We start from the raw sequence: 10,944 nt of genomic DNA, 5'->3' as shown, positions 1-10,944 counted from the left end.
TTTAAAGTTTGCCCTTTTTCAGAGATCTTGGCTGAACTTGAGTAAAAGTAATGGTTAATTTATCTACGGTATTTGAAAAATAAAACGTAAAATAAAAAAAAAAGAATCAAATCAGAGAGTCACGTATCAAATGATACAACCAAGAGCCAAAACACACCAAACGAATGGAAACCAACTGTTTTCTTGTTGGTAATAAAACATATAAAAATGATTTTACTTTCGAAATCCCCTCCTTTGTGATTCAAACTTACATATGACGAAACGCTTGAATAGCAAAATCTGTATCTGTCTTAAGATAATAACATGGCGAAATAATTCATACAAGAAATATGTACACATCTTTTATTATAACTAGATCTTCCGTATCATCATTACCGACGTCTTCACGTAACGACCACTTATATAATACCAATACCAATGATCTCTAGATGGTTGGTTTAGAGCACTGTAAGAACAGCCTTTTAGCCACCATGGTCCATTATTTTTGGCGCAGTTGGAACTGTGTAAATCATTATCCCTGTCAACAGTAGAGAATTTCATTCCGTTGCTGTAGCTCAGCGCATCTCCTTTAATTGAAATATTCCAAAATTCACACATAAAAACTTGCATACACGTTAACGACATTATTAGCACTAAATACACACACAATATGCCGTATGTTATGTATGTTATCGTGAGTGCAGTTGTATCTTCAACTTTATCAGAGTATGTGTAGTGTATTGACTGCTTTTTTTGAGTCTGTCAGTGATGGCAAATAAGCTCATCATAGATACCAGGATTGAAATTTTATATTTACGTCAAACGCGCGTTTCGTCTACAAAAGACTCATCAGTGACGCTCGAATCAAAATATATTAAAATGCTAAATTAAGTCAGAAATTGAAAATCATCGAGGACTTAAAATTCCTAAAAGTTTTGCCAAATACAGCTAAAGTAATCTATCCCTGAGGTAGAAAAGCCTTAGTATTTCAAAAATTCAAATTTTTGTTAACAGTTAATTTATTATTATGAACATATCAATGATAACTCAAGTCAACACACAAGTGCTGACTACGGGGCTGATGATCCCCTCAAGGAATTTATTCAATGGCAACATTGTTATTTATAAATTGTATGCTGTGGATTCAAATTTTACCGACTATTGTGTTGCAGGTTGACAATTAAAGTCTCTGCAATAATGCACGAGGTCAAAACGTGTACAAATCCCGAAATCAATATAAGAAATGATAATACAAAAAACTAAAAGTAAGGCGAAACTCGACAAAAAAATCAAAGATATATATATGATCGTAATTTATATTGGAAGAAACATATTTATTAAATAACAATATTGTATTATCTAGGAGATAATTATTATATTCTGTTTATATTCAGCTTGAATTATGATGCTGCATTGTTAACAACAACTGTCTTACCTGCATCGCCGCTATAACCACCAATCGTCAGCTTGTACTGAGACGTTGCATCTCCAACAACAAATGTTTTATATTTAGCATACTTCTTTGTGTTGTTTTTATCAGTGAGATCTATTCTAAGCTCGTATGTACCACTGGACGTCAAACGGTGAATATGTTTGTTGCCTAAATAAAGACGTATAACTTATACGTAATGTGTTTTCATATTACGATTAAAACATAGTTTTGAGTAAATGACAAGCGCTAACGTTAGATTGATTGATGAACTTTATAGATTGTTTATAATAATTTGATAATGATAGTCTTAATGGCAACATTTCAAATAAAAATTGACTCAGAACATGTCACCTGTTTTGGGTTACAAGATTGCTACATGTATGCATATTTATTTTTCACACTAATGAAAGTTAGGGAAGATCATTTGCTATTTTTATACCAGAAATATATCCAGTTATTTAAATCGCTTATTATAGATTAAAAAAGTTGGTCGGGAGAATTGACTTTGCAGACGCTGTAATCATATAAATAAAGGCAACAGTTTTATACCGTTGTTCGAAATTCATAATTGAGAAAAAAAACCAAACAAATCAGGGTTACAAATTAAAACTGAGGGAAACGCATCAAATATAATAACTTAGAGAACTACTATCATATGTTATAATACTTATTTGTTATATGTTTTAAGTATACATACCAAGCCAATATTCTCCATTGACGTAACCGAACCCGTTTTCGCATTCTGTCCAAGTTCTCTGGAAGTTAACAGAATCGTCATACCTTTTCTGGATAATCTTCAATGAATTAATAAGATAATGACATTGAAACTAGAATATCAAGCAAAAGCAATATATCCAACCATGTGATGAAACTCATTCCTATCGATATTTTGACAACAACTGCAATTTACAAAATGTCACAGAATTCGGAAAATCAGATTTAAAAAAATCTGTACGTCGTTTAGAATATCTTATGTATGCTGTCTTTTTAAAGTTTAAAGTTTTGATACTAGTATACACCTCATCACTAAACTGAGAGCTATTATGTATTGGCCACTAACATGACTAATGATAACAACTTCATAGCTTTTTATAGCTGACTATGCGGTATGGGGTTTGCTCATGATTGAAGGCCGTATGGCTACTTATAGTTGTTAATTTCTGTGTCATTTTGATCTGTTGTGGAGAGTTGTCTCATTGGCAATCATACCACATCTTCTTTTTATATATATATATATCATTACAATAAATGAGTGTCGCATTCGAAAGATCTTGTTGAGTTATCGTTTTGAAGGATTTAATACTTGTATAAAAAAAATTCAGTAAACTGAGACGAGTGCTAACGCGCCTAATGTGTGTCTTATATAGCAGTATAAAGACGTAACCATACGCATCAAAGTTTTATGTATGTAGATAAGAGTTTTTCATATTCTTAATGGGATTTGTTACATATAGATATAATTTGCAACCGTTAATGAAACTTTGACATATTTGGTATGTTAAGAGAACACTTTGTCAAATTTTGTTTTGAACTTGTCTGTTATCAATATTCTCAATAAAACAATTATTAAAGTTAATTTATGTTTTCAGATTTACTTTGTATATGTTACAGTGAATTTGTATAATCAGGGATTATGTAGAATCACTGATTTTTCAGGGAATATGTAGAATCACTAATATCATTAGTGATTATATGTAATCCCTTAAAATGAACAGTGATTTTACATAATCACTGAACATTGTAATAATTATTCTACAAATTCCCTAATATGATTTCAGGGATTATCAATAATTTAAGGATCCTTTGCTTGATAATTTTTTTTATTATAGACAAGTTATGATTTTTTTCTTTCATATTCCTTGCCAGATGAAATAACTTTGCTTTTAAACACAGAGGATGATTTAAAAGAACTAACCAACACAGGGTTTCGAGATACAGTTGAAGACTTCAAAATTAATGATATTAACATTCCCTTTATAGGGATAACGTTACATGTATTTTTGTTTCTTAAAAGCCAGCATCATATGGATATTCATGTTATATTTGTAAATCTACAGAGCATGTTATTTGTGGTACGTGTAAAACAAATGTTGAAGAAGATTATGAGAAGATTATGGAACATCTGTTTTGTAGGTTTTTGTTGGTTTTTGTTCAAATGAACATGAACTTCAAACTGACAAATAAAACAAAATTTTAGAGGAAGCTGACATTTGGTGTAATATTCTCATAGCTATTCCATGGAGTAAAAAAAGAAAGGGAAACCCCAACAACTTAATGGCTATTGTTCTGTGTCTGGCCACAAAACATGGTATCTTGCTGAAACCAGTTTGGGCTTGCTAATTCCCTTTTTTTGGGAATACCCTTCAGATGTTTTTACTGAACACTTTATTTCTCTTAGGCATGTCGTAAAATCTGATTCGATATGTGAAGGAAAAGGTTTTTCAAAATGAGGAGATTGTTGTGAAAACAGATGTGAAGCATAATATTTTAATTTATCATATATTAAGTACAAAATACAGCAATTATGTATATCTAATAAAGTTTTTTTTTCAGTCTGTATCACCTACCCTGTATCGCATACCCCGTATCACATACCTGGCGTTACGTCATCAATCGAATGACGTCAACGTTTGATCTATGACGTCCAGATGCTGTTCCCACTAAAAAAATGTCCTATCCATTTCAACTAGTATAAATCAGTCATGTTGTTACTTGGTAATAATTTTTATATTTTTTTGGATTAAAACATGAAGTTGAAATGATAGGACAGTATCGTTTACTTAGTGAATTGTTTAAATACATGGTCTTAAAAGTACATTGAGAATGTAATAGGGTTATAGAGGACATTACGATGTGGATATTCAGCAAATAAGGAAGTCTGTAAAAAAAAAGTTAGCTGAAAAAATACAGGAAAATCATATTTTCTTTTCTTCTTTATATTTTCGGAAGATTTAAAAAAAACCCACACCGGATATTCTATGAACCTGAGTCTGTTAAAATATATGATAAACAGAATTATACATGGCAAAATCCGTATCGCATGTTGTATCACTACTCAACCAATACCTTCGGCCCTCGGGACTGATATTGGTTTCTGGTGGTGATACAGCATGCGATACGGATTTTGCCATGTATTATTCTCTATATATTGTGTTTAACATTTTAATATATTGTGCTTAAACATGTTAAAATTAAAAAAAAATTGGGTTATCATTTTGATATATTGTCCTTAACATTTTACAAATAATGTTTTTAATGATGTTTTATTATGATTTTATAGAAAAAATATTTGACTTTTATTCATTTTCTTTATAAATAAAACTATTTCTTATTTCAGTTATTATGTTAATCACTGACGTTTTTTCTAGTGATTATACATAATCACTGAAAGTTACTCCAAACAGTGTTAGAGTTAGATTTTCTACTGACAATTTTGTGTTCGTCCCTCAGCGGGATTCGAACTCACACCTTTGATACACTACAGCACCAATCGCTTAGCCTCATGTCCAGCGCTCTAGACCACTCAACCACATCCGCTATATAAAAATATAACTTCAATAGTCGTAGTGTTACCTTGTCACGGAATAATATATGATACACAGTTATTCAATGTTTACCAGTATACTGAATCTTCACTGTAAAACAATGTATATTTTTACTCTTTATGTAGTCTTTTAAAAACGTACAATATCGAAAGACTTTAGCAGGTTATTTTCCTTTGCTTTGAATCGCTTGCACTTAATTTATGTTGCATTCTATTGTATAATTCATACTCATAGCATAATACACATTTTTAGTTTAGAAACAGACTTCTTAGTGAGCCTGATGAGAAAAATTTGATATAAATTGATGTGATAATTGAATGCTTCTTTATGTCATTGGGTTGTTAAAACGTTGACCGAAATACATTTTACATAAGCGCGAACACGCATCATTCTAAATATGTACGCACGGTCAACGCTTTTACAACCCTATGAAATTACTTAATGAAGCATTCAATACTTATTATTACATTTTTTTCGCTATGGTCATGAAAACACTATTCCTATCCTGTTTTCCTTGTATTTGAATATGCACTTTATTGTGGAAACGTGTGTCATCATGTATGTTTCAATTCATGCAATTCATTTTAAAATGAAAAATGACGCGAGATTGCTGCCAGCCAATCAAAATAACGCATAAGAATGAAACATACATCTAATGTAATTATATCATATTTGAAAAAGAACGTACTGTCCATCCTCCACCGTCTGTATCCATGTCACAATAAGCTTTTACTCCTTCTGTTTTCGTAGGGAATATTTTGTAGACACCAGAGGTTGCTTTATATTTCTTAATCTCAGCGCAGTCCCTTGCAGACCCTATACATATCCCTGCAATTTATATTCACGACAGTTTTATATATTTGATAGACACAAACATCTCTATTGAACGTAACAATATTTATTTTCATATTTAAATAGTTATCAAAGGTACCAGAATAAGCAATTGAATAATCTAAATTTTCCTTTTCTGTGTTCTCCTATGTTTTTTTTTAACATGCACTGTAATAAAAAAAACATAATTGACACAATACATATCAACGTGTTCTATTTACCTTTGACTTCATGTTTTAACAGCCTGACTATCCTCGAAATTTCCTTTTCGCCACGAGATTCTATAAAATTAATATGCAAAATGTTAGCTTAATCTGTTGATTCATTTTTACTCAATTGTAACATGCGTGTGTATGCCTTTTGTTAAGAAATTGATTTACATAAACACATTGCATTGCCTTTTTTTTGGGAACAAATTACTGATATTAAGCCTCCTTATCAACGCCTTGAAGTATATTCAGTCCTGTCTATTGAAATGTTTAAACTATTTTCATATTGTTCCTATTCTTGTTACCACAATTCCGTCCTCTTTTCACAACGACGGGTGACACATTTAGAGTTGAATGCTGTGTTGTTGGTCTTGTATTTTCTTACTGTGATATTTCCAGTTTGTTTTATCTCTGAATTTAAATAGCCTTTTGTGTCATTGGATCCTTCGGGAAAGTTGTTTCATTGGCAATGATACCATATCGTCTTCTTATTATATTTTTTTATCTTTCCCCTCTGTTTTAAACCGTCAACATTCACAACTAATTATTGATATGTTGTTTGATTAATAACACTAACACTACCGATTGTTAACACAGGATGCTAGCAAATAGTTTCATAAGATATTAGCTTGAAATTATATAGACGAAGAGCCGATATAGCAAATAGGAGAAAACATGATTAAGGGATGGTGTTGGGATAAAAAGGACAACATTAGTATACCGCTGTTTAATAGTCATCATTTTATTAAGCAAAAGCCAGAAAACTGATTAAATCATTGCTGTGTACATGTATAAGCAGGATGGAGCTAATTCCAAACTGTTTTTGATAATAGAAAATATATTTGTGAAAGTATGGAATGATTTGCTACAAGACTTCTGATACATTTCGGGTTATAATAAAAATTGTTACTATTTCAGTTAATGGGTCGTCAGTGGTGTTCGTTATAACATTTTTTATCATCCACAGCCTAACACTGTTTCTATTTCTATTGCAAAGACTTCTTTATGTTTGTTCTGATGCAATATTTCAATTCGTTGATTTACTTTTCCGATGTATAAACCTCTAAGGAAAATATCTATAATGTATATATGTATATGTAACGCTTATACAATATACTGACCTTCTAGAATCCATTTTATATCATTCTTCAACTGTTTGTTCATCTTTACTACATCTTTATACACCGCTATATCTATTAAAAAGACAGTATTTGAATATGACACAAATACAGTTATCCCTTTTAATCTGATACAATTTGTTTTACATAAGTGGATTTTCATCAAGGCATTGCTCTACTTGTTTAGTATCAATCAGGTCGTGAGTAGATTTTAAGTGTTTTTGTTTTGGTATTACAGAGTTTTTGTATGGTTGTTTGTCAAAGAGAGCGAATATACAACCATGGAATAGGGATCAATTGAAAATCAGGAGGCATCAGACAAACAACTATAATGTATGACAGTGCTTGTTATAGGAATTTTGAAACTAAAACGCACGTCTTGTGTACACAAATTTTACTCTGCTATTTTCGATGAGCACGGTATTAACGATCATAAACCGGGTCAAACTCCTGTACTACAAGGGGTAATTAGTACCTAGTCCAAATATGCACTCATTGTGCTGCTCTGTTTTTTTCTATTAGCGGTAAACACTTTTGGGCTGTGCTTATGAGCCGAATATCTCTGCCTTTTGTCGGTTGACTTAATGTACTTTTGTTCGTCGGTGTTAGTCTATTCGGAAAGACTCCATGTTTTCCTTTAAATGCTTTGTGTTGAATGTTGTCGTTATGTTGCATACGTTTTGATCGTATGCTCAAATGTTATTATATTGATCCTTTCTCATTTTCAAAATCTAATAACTTGGCGCTTTCGACAAGATATTTTAAAAGTAAAAAAATAAATTAAAACTTAACACATAAAAAAATATCATATACTTACTTTTGAGTATAGATTGTGTATCTTTCTTAAGTTGTGTAACGTCTCTGTCTTCATTTTCATGCAGACATATTCCTATCAATTAAAGTAGTTATGATATTTCAATATGAAATCAGTCTTAAAGCGTTTATTTTGATTTAAATAAAATGATGGAAACAAACTTTTAGTATTTTGAATGTTTTTTTTTTTATATATAATACTTTGTCATCTAATTTAAACAACCTCCGTTAATGTAATTATATTTGTGACAATTTTTTTTAAAGAAGAGCTTTTTGTTTGTCATATGACACCCTAAGAGTAACATATCAATGATTTAAAAAGCAACATTAAACGCAAGCCTTGGATATCAGATTGAAAATAAAAGCTCAAACATATCAAACGAATTGAAAACACTTGTCATATTTCCGACTTGGCATTCAAAATTGTAGGAATAGTCCCCAAATCTAATCTAATTACATGTATGTCATGATGGATCAATTAAGCGAAAATAAAAACATAAAATAGTAATGGTTTTTTTTCCTTCTGTCACGTGTTTTAAGATAAAAAATAAAACATCCGTATAGATGTTCAAAAATAAAGATTAACTTTAAAAATTAGAATATAGTTATATCTGCATGTTTCAGGTTGAACTATTTTTTTAAAGCGATAATCCTCTTAACATATATTCTTCCTCTATGATCAGCAGTGTATTATTTAAAAAAAAATATTCTGACGCAAAGTTGTTCAAACTTTGATAAAATCTATGATGCTTGAGTTGTACAATATGCATGCTTCACATTGAAATAAACATTAGAGGGTTTCTCGAAAGATGAACCACTAGTTATGAACATACAAAAGGATCCAAAAACGGTAATTATACCTTGTAATTCGTGTAAAATATCATCAACTCTAGTCTTCTCCTCTGATTCTCTATATGTTCTCAAACCTGAAATTAAATTTGATATCTAAAAGTGTGTTTTGTATTTAACGTTTTATCTTCACGTGCCATGGATATGCCATAGCGGAAACGTTTTTAATCAATCCAAATCAGATTCGTTTACTTATGTTACTGCCTAATTCAAAATGTTGTCAATATTTATTTTCCTTTATATTTTTATCTATTATTGACCTGTTGCACCGATAACAAGATACCTTTTAAAATTATTTTTAATCATTGTTGTAATGTTTGTTAAGCCCTAGCTACAAATGTTCACATCACCTTACATTTTTTTCATCCGTCCAATTACAAATAAGCATTTGCACATGTTGTAATACACCCCATACAAGTTATCGCACCACCCTGACTTTTCTAACATATGCATATTTTATCAAGGCTGTCTTTGGTACTGAAGATAGAAAATAATTAACTTTCGATGCGTATAAATAGAAAGGTTCCATCGCTTCTTCCCAAAAGACAAATACTGAAATAAGCAAATGTATTTTTACTGTTGTATCTATTACTTCCCAATTGGTATTTTTATTCATCGTCTTGTAATATACCATAATAAAAACTGTATTCCAAACAATTTCGTGAAATTTTAACAAAAAATTAAATTACCAAGTGACGGTGCTCAACTATGTGCATTCTTATTATATGATAACAAATGTAATTATCCTACCTTCTCTGTCTTTTGATTCCAATGAAAAAGTTACGACGAACAGAAGTGACAACACGATAAGCATCTTGAACATATTGAGACAATGATGTTCCTCAACAAACGAGACAGTGAAATTGTTGTATTCAAATAAAGAAAAATATCATTTGATATAAAATGATTTTGTTGCATGTTAACTTTTTTCAAAACGTATTAAATTTCACAGGTATCAAGATGGTACATTCTTTTTTACATTTACTCAGCAGAAAAAAAATTCGATTATTTGAAAGTTTTGATTGCAGAAATAAAGCATTACAAATAATTTTTCATGATTTTTAAATAATATAAAAATTAAGAAATAAAAGTACAGATTGTCGGAAGCATTAAATTTTCATTAATAATTTTTGCACAATCGACTTCGTTCATATCTTTTAAATTGTCCGTTTATAAATTGATAAATTATTAAGAAACTAAGGTTTCAACTCCCTCAGGCAAAGTTGGCTTTAGATGAATTTGGCTATTATTTTAGGTATTTTTTGACATACAGCTCTTCAACGGTTTCGGATTTCAAATGTTTGGCTTTGAGCGTTCCTGATGAAGGTAAATCCAGAAAAGCGCTTCGGACGCAAGAAATTTATAACGTGTTGTTTCCAATATTTTACATCACTGGGTCGATACCTCTGCTGGTGGACTATCAGTCCCTGAGGGTATCATCAGCTCGGTAGTCAGTATTTCGGTACTGACATGATTTAACAAACTTTACTAAAATTGTCCGTTTATAAATTTATAAATTATTAAGAAACTAAGGTTTCAACTCCCTCAGGCAAAGTTGGCTTTAGATGAATTTGGCTATTATTTTAGGTATTTTTTGACATACAGCTCTTCAACGGTTTCGGTACTTATACATCTTCGGATTTCAAATGTTTGGCTTTGAGCGTTCCTGATGAAGGTAAATCCAGAAAAGCGCTTCGGACGCAAGAAATTTATAACGTGTTGTTTTCAATATTTTACATCACTGGGTCGATACCTCTGCTGGTGGACTATCAGTCCCCGAGGGTATCATCAGCTCGGTAGTCAGTATTTCGGTACTGACATGATTTAACAAACTTTACTAAAATTGTCCGTTTATAAATTTATAAATTATTAAGAAACTAAGGTTTCAACTCCCTCAGGCAAAGTTGGCTTTAGATGAATTTGGCTATTATTTTAGGTATTTTTTGACATACAGCTCTTCAACGGTTTCGGTACTTATACATCTTCGGATTTCAAATGTTTGGCTTTGAGCGTTCCTGATGAAGGTAAATCCAGAAAAGCGCTTCGGACGCAAGAAATTTATAACGTGTTGTTTTCAATATTTTACATCACTGGGTCGATACCTCTGCTGGTGGACTATCAGTCCCCGAGGGTATCATCAGCTCGGTAGTCAGTATTTCGGTACTGAC

General features: G+C 31.2%; 1 protein-coding gene across 1 annotated transcript; it reads right to left on the bottom strand.

Annotated features, from left to right (window-relative positions):
• Positions 1-328: 328 nt before the first annotated feature.
• LOC134691656 (fibrinogen-like protein A) lies at positions 329-9,634 on the bottom strand. The gene is made up of 9 exons (XM_063552218.1): positions 9,527-9,634; positions 8,788-8,853; positions 7,932-8,003; positions 7,118-7,189; positions 6,009-6,068; positions 5,645-5,784; positions 2,109-2,205; positions 1,415-1,579; positions 329-566 (listed from the first exon to the last, which is right to left on the bottom strand). Exons 1-9 carry the CDS (start codon positions 9,597-9,599, stop codon positions 352-354), a joined length of 960 nt encoding a protein of 319 aa, XP_063408288.1. The 5' UTR covers positions 9,600-9,634; the 3' UTR covers positions 329-351.
• Positions 9,635-10,944: the final 1,310 nt, after the last annotated feature.

This window comes from Mytilus trossulus, chromosome 11 (genome assembly GCF_036588685.1).
Source record: "Mytilus trossulus isolate FHL-02 chromosome 11, PNRI_Mtr1.1.1.hap1, whole genome shotgun sequence".
Lineage (NCBI taxonomy): Eukaryota > Metazoa > Mollusca > Bivalvia > Mytilida > Mytilidae > Mytilus > Mytilus trossulus.
This window is presented reverse-complemented; position numbering and strand designations above follow the sequence as displayed.